Raw genomic sequence first — 15,575 nt, 5'->3', positions numbered from 1 at the left:
GTGAAAGGATAGCATACAAGGGAAGATACTCAAGCAAGAGCTACAACTCAAATGAGAAATATAATCCACACCTACAATAGGAGGAGGGGGAATATAAAGGCAGGGAAATCAAACGCAGCTGGGAGGAAGGAAACAGAAAACTCCTCCCAGCTCTAGTAGTGACATAATCACAGGGGTGGAGAAACAGAGCTGTGAGAACGTCCCAAAGCTCTGGTAGTGACAATTGACCCATGGGGAAGGAGAGGTTTGTTCTATAAAGGTAAAAAAAAAAAAAAAAAAAAACAACACCAGTAAGCAAAAAGGTTAATGTTCAGTTCAAAAAGTTAAAGTTTATATGTTCTCTTCCAAAGTTAATAAAATTATTGTGTTGCGGCCTGGTTTTTTCTTTTTTTTTTAACCTTCCAGGTGGACCAACCGATCGACTAGCTGCAGCACTGATGTGCATTCTGACAGAAGCATTGCGCTGCTGTCAGATTACACGCAAGTCGGTGTATGCGGCGCTGCAAGACGAGATTTCTCCTCTGCAGTAAAAGATACGTTTGCCGAGGCATATGAGCTGAGGAGGTGGCGGTGTTCCTATGCTTTGGCAGGGCCGATCCTACACGGGGTGCAGCGCTGTCACCCGAAAGGCGCCGAGCGAGCCGCCGGGACTTTTTTTTTTTTGACTTTTTTTTATTTTTATTTTATAATGCCCGCTCACTCAGCTGTGCCGGCCCCCAGCTGATTCCCCCGCTGTTTTGCTGGCTGACGCCGCCTGCCGCACGGTCAGTTCATTTACAATACCTGGCTGTGGGCTGCCGGTGGGCGGTGGCTAGTATTCAAATAGGGGGGCGGAGTTTTGGACCCGCCGGAGGCAGAGAGGGAGTGCGTGCTGTGCGGCGCAGGCTGAGGTCACGTCACGTCACGTTACGCTACATCTGAGTACCCTGCGCGCCTGGCCGCCTGCTAGCTGGTGAGGTGAGGGCATATAAAAAAAGAAGTATGTACCCCCCCCCTGTCCCACAGTGCTACGAATCCTCTGTTGTCCCCTGTATTACCCTGATACCCATCAGTTATATAATATATAATATGAGGGGTATCAGGGTAAATTATACAGGGGGTAATATAACTAGGGGTATCAGGGTACATGAGGGGTAATATAACTGAGGAGGGCTAGGCTACTATCAGACATTATACAGGGGTAATATAACTTATCTTACCCCTCACCCCTGTATTATGTCCCTGATATAGCCCTCCTCACTTATATTACCCCTGTATAATGTACCCTGATAGATAACCCCTTAGTTATATTACCTCTGTATAATGTACCCTGATACCCCTCAGTTATATAATATAACTGAGGGGTATCAGGTTAAAATATACAGGGCGGGGTAATATAACTAAGGGGTATCAGTGTACATTATTATACAGGGGTAATATAACTAAGGGGTATCAGGGGACATTATTATACAGGGGTAATATAACTTATATTACCCCGTATAGTGTACCCTGATACCCCTTAGTTATATTACCCCCTGTATAATTTACCTGATACCCCTCAGTTATATTACCCCTGTATAATGTCCCCCATAACAGTGTGTGTTATCCACAGGTCCCCCATAACAATGTGTCATCCACAGGTCCCCCATAACAATGTGTCATCCACAGATCTCCCATAACAATGTGTCATCCACAGATCCCCCAAATTATTTTAAAAACCTGCTGTTTCTCTAGATGACCTTATGTTTATGGTAGTGGTAATAGAGTCTCAATGGTCTATAAAAGCAGCTACACTATTTTTACAGACCTTTGAGACTCTATTAACACTACTATTAACTATTAACGTAAGGTCATCTAGACTAGAAAAAGCAGGTTTTTAAAATTCTTATTTTTCCCATTTAGGTGTTAGAGCAATCTAATTAAAGTTATGTTTTAACACCTAAAGAGAAAGAAAAAATAAATAAAAACCTACGGTTTCTCTAGATGACCTTATGTTGATAGTAGTGTTAATAGAGTTTCAATGCTTTGTAAAAATAGTGTAGCTGCTTTTATAGACCCTTGAGACTCTATTACCACTACATTGTAAAGGGGAGGAGTTAGTAAGATAACCACGCCCATGTGGGGGCGCCAGAAATATTTCTGCACCCAGGCGCCTGTGACCCTAGGATCGGCCCTGTGCTTTGGCAAACACTTTGTATATAAAAAAAAATAAAAAAATCCCGGCAATGATTTATTCATCCACATCGATTCATGTGAATGGAGAAATCTGGTTTGCCAGGGCATACGAGCTAAGTGGGTATGGATGTTGGGCGGAGCTCCTATGTCCTGGCAGACGCCTTTCCCCTCCTTTTTTTTTTTGGCAGAGATTTTTTCATCCACATTGATCGATGCGAATGAAGAAATCTGTGCCGTTCATTTTTTTCTTTCAGCCCAGAGGCTGAACGGAAAAAAAAAATCTCATTACCCGTATGCTCAATATAAGGAGAATAGCAGAAACTCCTAATGCTGGGCATACATGTAATGATTGCGGAGACCCTCAAATGCCAGGGCAGTACAAACACCCCACAAATGACCCCATTTTGGAAAGAAGACACCCCAAGGTATTCGCTGAGGGGCATATTGAGTCCATGAAAGATTGAAATTTTTGTCCCAAGTTAGCGGAAAGGGAGACTTTGTGAGAAAAAAATCAAAAAAAATCAATTTCCGCTAACTTGTGCCAAAATTTTTTTTTTTCTATGAACTCGCCATGCCCCTCATTGAATACCTTGGGGTGTCTTCTTTCCAAAATGGGGTCACATGTGAGGTATTTATACTGCCCTGGCATTTTAGGGGCCCCAAAGCGTGAGAAGAAGTCTGGTATCCAAATGTCTAAAAATGCCCTCCTAAAAGGAATTTGGGCACCTTTGCCCACCTAGGCTGCAAAAAAGTGTCACACATGTGGTATCTCCGTATCGAGGAGAAGTTGGGGAATGTTTTTTGGGGTGTCATTTTACATATACCCATGCTGGGTGAGATAAATATCTTGGTCAAATGCCAACTTTGTATAAAAAAAAATGGGAAAAGTTGTCTTTTGCCAAGATATTTCTCTCACCCAGCATGGGTATATGTAAAATGACACCCCAAAACACATTCCCCAACTTCTACTGAATACGGAGATACCAGATGTGTGACACTTTTTTGCAGCCTAGGTGGGCAAAGGGGCCCACATTCCAAAGAGCACCTTTTGGATTTCACAGGTCATTTACCTACTTACCACACATTTGGGCCCCTAGAATGCCAGGGCAGTATAACTACCCCACAAGTGACCCCATTTTGGAAAGAAGACACCCCAAGGTATTCGCTGATGGGCATAGCGAGTTCATAGAATTTTTTATTTTTTGTCACAAGTTAGTGGAAAATGATGATTATTTTTTTTTTTTTTTCTTACAAAGTCTCATATTCCACTAACTTGTGACAAAAAATAAAAACTTCCATGAACTCACTATGCCCATCAGCGAATACCTTGGGGTGTCTTCTTTCCAAAATGGGGTCACTTGTGGGGTAGTTATACTGCCCTGGCATTCTAGGGGCCCAAATGTGTGGTAAGGAGTTTGAAATCAAATTCTGTAAAAAATGGCCAGTGAAATCCGAAAGGTGCTCTTTGGAATGTGGGCCCCTTTGCCCACCTAGGCTGCAAAAAAGTGTCACACATGTGGTATCTCCGTATTCAGGAGAAGTTGGGGAATGTGTTTTGGGGTGTCATTTTACATATACCCATGCTGGGTGAGAGAAATATCTTGGCAAAAGACAACTTTTCCCATTTTTTTTATACAAAGTTGGCATTTGACCAAGATATTTATTTCACCCAGCATGGGTATATGCAAAATGACACCCCAAAACACATTCCCCAACTTCTCCTGAATACGGAGATACCACATGTGTGACACTTTTTTGCAGCCTAGGTGGGCAAAGGGGCCCACATTCCAAAGAGCACCTTTCGGATTTCACTGGCCATTTTTTACAGAATTTGATTTCAAACTCCTTACCACACATTTGGGCCCCTAGAATGCCAGGGCAGTATAACTACCCCACAAGTGACCCCATTTTGGAAAGAAGACACCCCAAGGTATTCGCTGATGGGCATAGTGAGTTCATGGAAGTTTTTATTTTTTGTCACAAGTTAGTGGAATATGAGACTTTGTAAGAAAAAAATAAATAAATCATCATTTTCCGCTAACTTGTGACAAAAAATAAAAAGTTCTATGAACTCACTATGCCCATCAGCGAATACCTTAGGGTGTCTACTTTCCGAAATGGGGTCATTTGTGGGGTGTTTGTACTGTCTGGCCATTGTAGAACCTCAGGAAACATGACAGGTGCTCAGAAAGTCAGAGCTGCTTCAAAAAGCGGAAATTCACATTTTGTACCATAGTTTGTAAACGCTATAACTTTTACCCAAACCATTTTTTTTTTTTACCCAAACATTTTTTTTTTATCAAAGACATGTAGAACAATAAATTTAGAACAAAATTTATATATGGATGTTGTTTTTTTTGCAAAATTTTACAACTGAAAGTGAAAAATGTCATTTTTTTGCAAAAAAATCGTTAAATTTCGATTAATAACAAAAAAGTAAAAATGTCAGCAGCAATGAAATACCACCAAATGAAAGCTCTATTAGTGAGAAGAAAAGGAGGTAAAATTCATTTGGGTGGTAAGTTGCATGACCGAGCAATAAACGGTGAAAGTAGTGTAGGTCAGAAGTGTAAAAAGTGGCCTGGTCTTTCAGGGTGTTTAAGCTTTGGGGGCTGAGGTGGTTAAAGAGTAATGAGGGGGGATTCGCAGAGAGCGACGAGGAGAAAGCAAAGCTGTTAAATATTTTTTTCTCCAATGTATTCACTGAGGAAAATAAACTGTCAGATGAAATGCTGAATGTAAAAATAAATTCCCCATTAAAAGTGTCCTGTCTGACCCAGGAAGAAGTACAACAGCGACTTAAAAAGATTAAAATAGACAAATCGCCAGGACCGGATGACATACACCCCCGTATCCTAAGGGAATTAAGTCATATCATAGCCAGACCCTTATTTCTGATATTTGCGGACTCTATACTGACAGGGAGTGTTCCACAGGATTGGCGCATGGCAAATGTGGTGCCAATATTCAAAAAGGGTCCAAAAACAGAGCCTGGAAACTATAGGCCGGTAAGTTTGACATCTGTTGTGGGTAAACTGTTTGAAGGTTTTCTGAGAGATGCTATGTTAGAGCATCTCAATGGAAATAAGCAAATAACGCCATATCAGCATGGCTTCGTGAGGGATCGGTCATGCCAAACTAATTTAATCAGTTTCTATGAGGAGGTAAGTTCTAGACTTGACAGCGGCGAATCAATGGATGTCGTGTATCTGGACTTCTCCAAAGCATTTGACACTGTACCACATAAAAGGTTAGTATATAAAATGAGAATGCTCGGACTGGGAGAAAACATCTGTATGTGGGTAAGTAACTGGCTCAATGATAGAAAGCAGAGGGTGGTTATTAACAGTACACACTCAGATTGGGTCACTGTCACTAGTGGGGTACCTCAGGGGTCAGTATTGGGCCCTATTCTCTTCAATATATTTATTAATGATCTTGTAGAAGGCTTGCATAGTAAAATATCAATTTTTTTCGCAGATGACACTAAACTGTGTAAAGTAATTAACACTGAAGAGGACAGTATACTACTACAGAGGGATCTGGATAGACTGGAGGCTTGGGCAGATAAGTGGAAGATGAGGTTTAACACTGACAAATGTAAGGTTATGCACATGGGAAGGAATAATGCAAGTCACCCGTACATACTAAATGATGAAACACTCGGTAACACTGACATGGAAAAGGACCTAGGAATTTTAATAAACAGCAAACTAAGCTGCAAAAACCAGTGTCAGGCAGCTGCTGCCAAGGCCAATAAGATAATGGGTTGCATCAAAAGGGGCATAGATGCCCGTGATGAGAACATAGTCCTACCACTTTACAAATCGCTAGTCAGACCACACATGGAGTACTGTGTACAGTTCTGGGCTCCTGTGAACAAGGCAGACATAGCAGTGCTGGAGAGGGTCCAGAGGAGGGCAACTAAAGTAATAACTGGAATGGGGGGATTACAGTACCCTGAAAGATTATCAAAATTAGGGTTATTCACTTTAGAAAAAAGACGACTGAGGGGAGATCTAATTACTATGTATAAATATATCAGGGGTCAGTACAGAGATCTCTCCCATCATCTATTTATCCCCAGGACTGTGACGAGGGGACATCCTCTGCGTCTGGAGGAAAGAAGGTTTGTACACAAACATAGAAGAGGATTCTTTACGGTAAGAGCAGTGAGACTATGGAACTCTCTGCCTGAGGAGGTGGTGATGGTGAGTACAATAAAGGAATTCAAGAGGGGCCTGGATGTATTTCTGGAGCGTAATAATATTACAGGCTATAGCTACTAAAGAGGGGTCGTTGATCCAGGGAGTTATTCTGATTGCCTGATTGGAGTCGGGAAGGAATTTTTTATTCCCCTAAAGTGAGGAAAATTGTCTTCTACCTCACAGGGTTTTTTTTTTTTGCCTTCCTCTGGATCAACTTGCAGGATGACAGGTCGAACTGGATGGACAAATGTCTTTTTTCGGCCTTATATACTATGTTACTATGTTACTATGTTATAGACGACCATTGCCAAAAAAATTACACAAATGCAATGTCTCTGTGTACCCCTAAACTATAAGGGTAACTCTTACCAGATGATCCACAGGCTAATGATAAATTTGGGATCATGGATGGTCAGACTATTTGGCCTTCCAAAAATCCTGAGAACAAGGGGTCCCTGAGTCCACTCTATGAATGAAGCAATAGTGTGCATGTTGGCCCACAGCTCCATTACCTTTTATGGGACTGATGGAGTGCTGTCTGTGACAACCCCATATAAGTATCTCCCAAGAAAGAGAAGAGAACCATCTCACTAGTGTAGTATCCAAGAGGGATACTACCACTCCAACTTTCCTATTGCTAGCCTGTTTGCCACCATTGTATTGGTTTACACCACCTACTGTACCACCAGCAGCAAAGTGTTATTTTGTTATGTGCAAAAACTGTTATGCTCATGTACTTTGCCTGGTTCACCAGCAGGTGGCAGAGAGTACCTAAGATAAAATGGAACTTACCATTCTACCTCCCCCCCTTATTTTGGGCAGAAATGGGCTAGTCCTGTTTCCTACCAAGTGAGGGGTTTTAAAGGAAGCTGGAGTAGTATTGAGAGTTGGAGTGAGAGAGTGAAGCAGCATGGTGCAGTGAGGGAGCATTTTACCCTCATTGCTGCAGGAGCTTTGGGAAAGTAGCTCAGAGAGCAGCTCACTCCTGATATATAAAATGACTTTGTACCTCTGAGATGGAAAATGGTGCCAAAGACACCCTACTCTCCAAAACAAATCACAAGTGTCACGGGCGGACCTCCGGGACGCCATACGAGCTGGGCAAGGAAAAACAGGCCAAGGACCATGGAACAGATAACCAAACAAAGGAACCAAGACACGTGACAATGACAATAATAGAAGACCTCAATGTACTGTACCAGATCAGTGGGTGAGAACCCACTGCGCCACTGACTAGCAATACTCTGGAGGGGCGTAACTAAGCAACATGAGGTCTTCACTAGATACTGCAGCCAGCACGCAGCCAAAAGCTACCAGCCTACAAGGAATCACCCGCAGCCAGTACACAAAAGGCGTGCAGCCAGCCTGCATGGCAAACCTGCGGGTGATTCTGTGTAGGCTGGTTGCTTTAGGCTGCGTGCTGGCTGCGGTATCAGCTCGTATGATGTCCCGGAGGTCCCCCTTGGGACCCCCGGCACGTGACAGTACCACGTCACGGTGAACCGCACCGTGACAACAGGATAACTGACTCTCATAAGAAACAGTAACTGAAGCTAATAGGAACCAGACTGAAGCCAGATATTAGCACTGTAGCAATTTCATCTGCCAGTTTACCCTTAGCCTGCTGGAGCCAAGAGAAAGATCAAGTATTGTTTGGATGACACAAGTTTATTGCAAGTTTACTCAAGTAAAAACCGTTAAACTTTACCAAGTCTGGACTCTACTTATTCCACCAACTACAACTCCTTTGCAAGGATCCCAGTGGCTGGACCCCTAATGATCTGATATTTATGACCTTATTTTATTCATATAAATTTCAGCTTATTCTGGGTTTTGAAGTCAAGAAGGTGGTCCTATCAGGAATGTATCTTGGGCAGTATGTTTTGAGTTTAAAAACCACCATATTCAAGCAGCTATAAGTGTGAGAACGCTTTTCGCATTTTAACTCTTAAACGTCATTGTAAAGGGAGGGGGAGGTGATGTTGAACTGTCCTTTATTATCAGTGGTGGGATCCCTATATGAATTGTGTGCATAAAATTGACCCTACCTTTGGGCTCTACTGGTAAGACGGTCTTTTCCTTTTGCTCTGCTGCTTGTAGTCATCATTTTGAAGGTCTTTTCATTACAGGGCTGTTTTTCTTTACCTAGGAGAAATGGCATAACTTTGCTTATAAGTCATTGATATAGATTTTATATAATAATGTTTTATTAAATGCTTCATTTCTAATGGAGTTATCAGACATATGGTACATGACAATCCCTTTCTAACAAAGCTAGAACCAGCCCTGTACCTCACATGGATCCAGAGATCTCCCCATTCATTGCTCTGCTATATTTATATTAAGCTCAGGAGGCATGTCCTTTCTATTGCAGCCCTCTCCCTATCACAGCTCAGGGGTGTGTCCTTTCTATTGCAGCTCTCTCCCTATCACAGCTCAGGGGTGTGTCCTTTCTATTGCAGCCCTCTCCCTATCACAGCTCAGGGGTGTGTCCTTTCTATTGCAGCTCTCTCCCTATCACAGCTCAGGGGTGTGTCCTTTCTATTGCAGCTCTCTCCCTATCACAGCTCAGGGGTGTGTCCTTTCTATTGCAGCCCTCTCCCTATCACAGCTCAGGGGTGTGTCCTTTCTATTGCAGCCCTCTCCCTATCACAGCTCAGGGGTGTGTCCTTTCTATTGCAGCCCTCTCCCTATTACAGCTCAGGGGGCGTAGAAGTAAAGAGAATATCTCACAACTGGAGCATTTTTTAAACAAAGTAATTATAAAAGTGACTAGTTTTTTATGCTGCATTATATTAAATAACATTTAATAATAGTACAACCCCTTTAAGTATAGGAAATGTGATACCAGTTCACAAATAATAATCAAGGTTTTATGCAAACATCAAATGGTTTTATTCAGTAGAGTAATGAAAACTCCAAATTTCAAGCAGCTAGCATGGATGTGGCTGCAGCTCCATGTCTTATCCTCAATTGCCCACAGCAGCCAATGAGGTTGCAGCTTTCATTAAAAAGGTAAAAGCTACATTCTGATTAACATGGACAACTGATTTACTTTCCCCTGCACTGGATTCCCCCAATCTATCCAGTCTACTTCCAGTGCCATCATGTTCAAAAAGATGCTTGCAAAAGGAGCATCATATAAGCGCATTTCATTTATAATTTGTGTGCAGCCCCTTTAAATGTGATTTTGTAATAGAGATTTGGGATATTCAGATTTTTACTAGTGATGAGCGGCAGGGGCTACATTCGATTAACGATATTTCACGAATATTTGGGAGAATTCGAGATTATTTTCTTGATCGCCAAAAATCAGCAATGTAATATTCGCGGAATAGAAACATAGAAACATAGAATGTGTCGGCAGATAAGAACCATTTGGCCCATCTAGTCTGCCCAATATACTGAATACTATGAATAGCCGCTGAATACTATGAATGCGCGTGAAATACAGGCGTGGGTCACTTTTGCTACATTTTCCAAGCTGCTAGAAGTTTCCTGAGACTGGAGAAAATGGTTGGCACGGCAGACCGTTAAAAATGGCTTTATATGCAGTTAGAGTGCTCCAATATATTTGCAAATATTTTGGCGCAATATGTGAAACTTCATATTTTAGCAGGTCTGCATTTATGTATGGACAGCAGAACCTATCCCACTACCTAACACCCTGTATTGCAACAGCTACACTATATCCGGATATAACCTACACTAACTATCTGTATTATATACTGTATATATATGAGCTATCTAACTATCTGTCTAATGTAGTGTGGAAAGCACAGAGCACAGCAATTACACTGCTGTCTCTCTCAGAACTTTAAAAAACGGTCGAAAATGGCTGCTGGGGAGGTTCTTATCTAGTAAGGGGTAGGCAGCTTTCCTATTGGTTGCTAGGGATGTTGATAAGCTCAGACAAAGACATTGCAGCCTTCTCATTGGCCCGAAGTGCCGATATTCGTGATTCGAATATTTGTGATCAACACTAATTTTTACACCACCTCTGTCAAGATGATCACCTTTATTTTCAATCACATTTTCTCTACTGTGCATCTTTCTTCTCCAGGGTCCTAAAAGGCAGAAATAATATTAGAAAAACTCAAAATACACAATCTTTTCATCAAATTATATACTTAAAATAAAATGTCACTGAAACATTATGCAGAAATTTTATACAAAAAGAGCACAAACTGTTTATCTTCAAACTGTCCACCTTCTAGCTTTGGGCACACCACACCATCACCATCTTGGCCCATGTTATTTTCATCTGCACTGCAACCCATGTCGAACCTGTCCTAGTTCTCTGGGGTCCTGTGATGAAGAGATCTAGAGGGATTTTCTGATTTACTTTCTTAACATGGTCTGTTCTTTGTGGATTCTTTTTATTCTTTGAAAAAGGATTAACATTTTCATAGATTGAGTCAAGTCATCCATTTGAGGACTTCCCCTGAGGTTCCTGATGCTGTTTCAGATATTGTAGTGTAGTGTCCCACTTATGTGTGTATGGGCCACTCCAAAATGCTATTTCCATTTCATGTCATTTTGCACTCATTACTGCATTTGCCTATATCATATGCTGCTAAATTCCTATTTCAGGCTGTTCAGACGCACTACACTTTGCCAACACTAGAGGTCTCTATAGGCCAGCCACAGGAGGTAGAGTGAGTAGAGAGTGTGGGGAGAGAGAAGAAGGAGGGAGGAAAGGAGTCTAGGAGACAGACTCTGTCTCTGTCCTCCTGGGCTTGGTTCAACTACTGCATCTCTCATCATTTCACTTCATCTCCACATTTGCACCTAACGGTGCTGGCGTTACGATCCAGGGGCCCAGCCGCAAAAGCACCTAACACCAATTACCATCAAGGGCACCTCAACTTCCATCTGGCTGGTGTTCCTTACAACTGAGAGTGCCCCGGAGGATTTCTTACTGTCTTCCCATCCACTGCACGCCGGCCCCAAGGGACAACTTAACCATGAGTACTACTATCCTCGGCACCTTATCACTAGTACGCTCGCGCACATCACCCCTAGGGTGTCCGGTCGTTGCAGTAGGACTGGCTTTCAGTTGACCACCTTGGGAGATTTAGCTCTTCTGATAAGTGTGATATAAAGCTGTGCCTCAATATTGTGAGTTCACACCATTCCTGGTGCTTAGAAGCGATGGTGCTACTTTGATGATATGACAGACACCGTTAGGGCTCCACAAACCAAACTGACTTACAAGTTAGACAGAATTGTGATTGGAGCTCCCAGAGGTGCATCCAACAGAAATGTAAACATTGCCTAAGGAAAAAAAATGTTATCAGATTTTTCAGAATTTCTAAACCTATTTTTTGAGTACAGAACTACTGTAGACTGTGGTCAAAGTTTGCATCACTTTGACCACAGTCTACAGTAGTTCTGTACTCAAAAAATAGATTTAGAAATTCTGGCAATGATTCTGGATAATGGCAATGATTTACACTACTTGACATGAACCATGACTCCTTTTTATAGGCCATGCCCCTTTCCACAACTGCAGTGCAACCCCCTAAAGGTGTGTTTGGATGCTGGGATTGACTTGGATAATGCAGCGACCTGGAGCCAAGACCAGTAAACTACACTGGGTGTTACATTCTGGGAGGCTTCTGCTATGCAGACTTTTCCAAGAGTCCTACAGGTCTGGCCTTTCTCCTGGAGCCTCCTGGATGATCTGGGAGACTTGACAAATATGATTTAACCAACTAACAGTTCTGCTCGGGGAGAAGGGGGGGGGGGGGGTGCTGCTTTTGCTGCTCATATCTCCTGATTGATAGCAGCTAGAGATATGGGCCTGGTCTTGTTTGAAAGCTGGCAGTCCACAGCAAAGTCACAGCATTAGCACAATATCAGTAGATGTTACAGTTAGAAATCAGTTGGGAATAAACGTGATAAAATCTTCATTTACTTTTACTTTCAACTGCATTTACTGCTAAACCGATTTCTAATAGCCATATGCAGTGATTCTGGTATTGTTTGAAAGATTGAAATGCCAGCTTTCAAACAATACAAAGCCATTCTAACTGCTACCAATCCAGAGATATGAGCAGGTAAAGCTGCTGCCCCTTGCTGCTGGAGCATTTGGGCAGAACTGTTAGAAGGTTAAACCACCCAATTCTTAGTTCCCTAAAACACAAGTGGTACTAGACATATTTGCCTATTCTTAATCTCTCCACAGAAGTCATATAAGCCAAGGTCAGCCATGCAGGTTTATAGATGAGTCAGGGAAAACAGCTGTCAACCAATAGCTACCTTACGACCTGTCCAGACCTCCTCATCTTTTCCTTCTAGGATTATTCCCTGATGTATATGTCCAATTCCAAGTAGACTTGACTCCCATTGTAAAAAAACTGCATACTGTGCTATTTACTTTGTCTCTCTGTATAGCAAAGTGCAGCGGAAAGTGGACTCTCCTATACAGTAAAAATAAAGGTATGCTAACACATACCAGCCAAAAGGACACAAAGTGCGTTTGCCCCTATAGGTATGTTTGGCATATACACTAAACTAATTAAAAAAACAAGGTCATTATGACAAGTAATAAACAGTGGAATACATGATACTATAAAAAGGCAACGTGACAACATGAGTTAATTAAGAAATAAATACAGTAGCTGCTTTATGTAAAGATATATGCAGTATACTGAACGTTATTACAATGTGATGTTTTCCGACTGAATGACATTCTGACACATTTCTAGATGATCTCTTTTATCTCTTACGATGCTCACCTCTCCTGCCAACAAATGCACTTGGAGCAGTCTCAACATAGCACATATCACCTTCAAAACTAGCAAAGAAATGGAAACAAGTTTATGCAGCCACGTCAATAAAACATCTAAAGTAACAGTACATGCAAATAATGATAGGTACAGTAGATAGACTAAAACACAGTCGCCATTGCAGCACGATATATCAGTGCACGCCATAGACTGGGGCAGTGTGGTATGTCAAGGACTTCTCTAGACCCCAACCTTGATGTGTCCCTATCCCCAACCTAATTACGGTATTTCCCACTTGCTTTGACAATGCTAATGAGTATTTGGTCCTGCTAATAAAGCTTCTCTGAAATTAGTTAGATGGATATACAGGTGAAACTAGAAAAATTTGAATATCGTGCAAAGTTCATTTATTTCAGTAATGCAACTTAAAAGGTGAAACTAGTATATGAGAGACTCATTACAGGCAAAGCGAGATATTTCAAGCCTTTATTTGTTATAATTTGGATGATTATGACTTACAGCTTATGAAAACCCCAAAGTCACAATCTCAGGTACCCTTTGCTCAGGGGGTATGGATTAATTAACTGACTAGAGTCTGACACTTTGAGCCTAGAATATTGAACCTTTTCACAATATTCTAATTTTAAGTTTCATTACTGAAATAAATGAACTTTTGCACGATATTTAAATTTTTTGAGTTTCATCTGTATGTATAAGACAGATGGATAGATAAATAGATATGAGAGAGAGAGAGATATGAGAGAGATCGAGAGATAGATATGAGAGAGATCGAGAGATGAATATTAGTGTTGATCGAGCATCAAAGTGCTCGGGTGCTCGAGTAGAACACTTTGGGATGGTCGGGTGCTCTACAGAGCGCCCGAGCACAATGGAAGTCAATGGGAGAACCCGAGCATTAAACCAGGCACCCCCTGCTCTGAAGGGCAAGGGCCTGCTGGTGACCCTCTAAAACATTAGGGGTGAGGGTCTGCTGCTGAGCTGACCCTCTAAAACATTAGGAGCGAGGGCAGCCTAATAAGCATGTTGATATGATGGAGGAGGAGGAGGACGAGAAAAGGAAGATTGAACCATATACCCTTTTTTGTGGTGGAAGGGGTGCATAAAAAGGGGTACACCATAAAAGCCACATTTAAAGTGCCTTTATGTTCAGCTGCTTTCCTCTGGTGGAGTAGAGAAGTCAGGGGCAATCCAGGCCTTGTTCATTTTGATAAGAGTCAACCTGTCAGCATTTTCAGTTGACAGGCGGATGTGTTTTTCAGGGGACTGAGTAATGAGGGACCGTCGCGGCCGCCATCAGGCTGCGGAAAAGCCTCAGTGTCCACAAGCCTAAATGGCAACATTTCCAGTGCCATCAATTTGGAAAGGTGTGCATTTAGTGCTATGGCCTGTGGGTGGGTGGATGGGTATTTGCACTTTCGTTCAAAGGCCTGGGGTATGGACATCTGTGAAGTGGATGTGCTAGCTGATGGTGCTTGCAAAGGTCCAGGTGCAGGGCGGGAGGCATCCGGGCCTGTGTCTTGGACAGGGGATTGGCCAGCACGTAACACAGGGGAAGAGGAGGCAGTGGTGTGACCCCCAGACACTGGTTGTAGACCCAGGCGTTCGGCCCACCTATTAGGGTGCTTTGATGCCATGTGGCGGATCATGCTGGTGGTGGTGGTGAGGTTGCTAGTGTTCACGCCCCTGCTCATTTTGGTACGGCACAGGTTGCAAATGACTATTCTTTTATCATCTGCATTTTCCTCAAAAAAGCGCCAGACTGCGGAACACCTACCTCTTGGCAAGGGAGATTGCCGCAAGGGCACGCTCCGGGGAACAGTTGTGGGCCTGTTTGGTGTGGCCTGCTTTCTCCCTTTTGCCACCCCACTGCCTCTTCCAGCCTGTTGCAGTGCTGCAAATCCCTCCGCCTCTGTACTGCTATCCTCGCTCGGCTTGGCACCTTCCCAGGTTGGGTCAGTGATTTCATCGTCCACCACCTCCTCTTCCACTTCCTCACTCTGGTCATCCTCCTGACTAGTTGACATAACAAGAACCTCATTAATTGACAACTGTGTCTCATTCTCATAATCCACCTTGTGAAACACTAATTGCCGTTCCCCGCCGTCATCTTTTTCTGACTGTGGATGCTCAAGAGTTTGGGAATCAGTGCACAAGATCTCCTCATGTCCCTCTTCAAGCGGGCTTGGCGAGAGGGCAAATCAAGGAATGGCGATGAAAAGAGCTCCTCGGAATATCCGAGTGTGGGATCACTTGTTTGCCAAGACTCTCCATGGTGGGAGGAAGGAGGATCAGGGTGAGGATTCTGTTGACCAGACTCTTGGCTACTGAGACTGGACTTTGTGGAAGACAGGGTGGTGCTTAACAGACTGGAAGCATTATCTGCTGCAATCCAACTGACCACCTGGTTGCACCGGTGTGACTTCGAGAGTGGTGTCCTGCACCGCCCTGCAAACTGGGA

General features: G+C 42.8%; 1 protein-coding gene across 3 annotated transcripts in view; it reads right to left on the bottom strand.

Moving 5' to 3' along the window:
* Positions 1-15,575, bottom strand: part of CCDC9B (coiled-coil domain containing 9B) — a 69,524-nt gene that overhangs the window by 15,367 nt on the left and 38,582 nt on the right. For all 3 annotated transcript variants that reach the window (XM_040411696.1, XM_040411694.1, XM_040411695.1), the window contains 3 exons: positions 13,106-13,164; positions 10,379-10,429; positions 8,411-8,507 (listed from right to left, as the gene is read on the bottom strand). In XM_040411696.1, coding sequence (XP_040267630.1) covers positions 8,411-8,507; positions 10,379-10,429; positions 13,106-13,164 — 207 coding nt within the window. The remainder of the gene's footprint in view (positions 1-8,410; positions 8,508-10,378; positions 10,430-13,105; positions 13,165-15,575) is intronic.

Source organism: Bufo bufo, chromosome 11, assembly GCF_905171765.1.
Source record: "Bufo bufo chromosome 11, aBufBuf1.1, whole genome shotgun sequence".
Lineage (NCBI taxonomy): Eukaryota > Metazoa > Chordata > Amphibia > Anura > Bufonidae > Bufo > Bufo bufo.
This window is presented reverse-complemented; position numbering and strand designations above follow the sequence as displayed.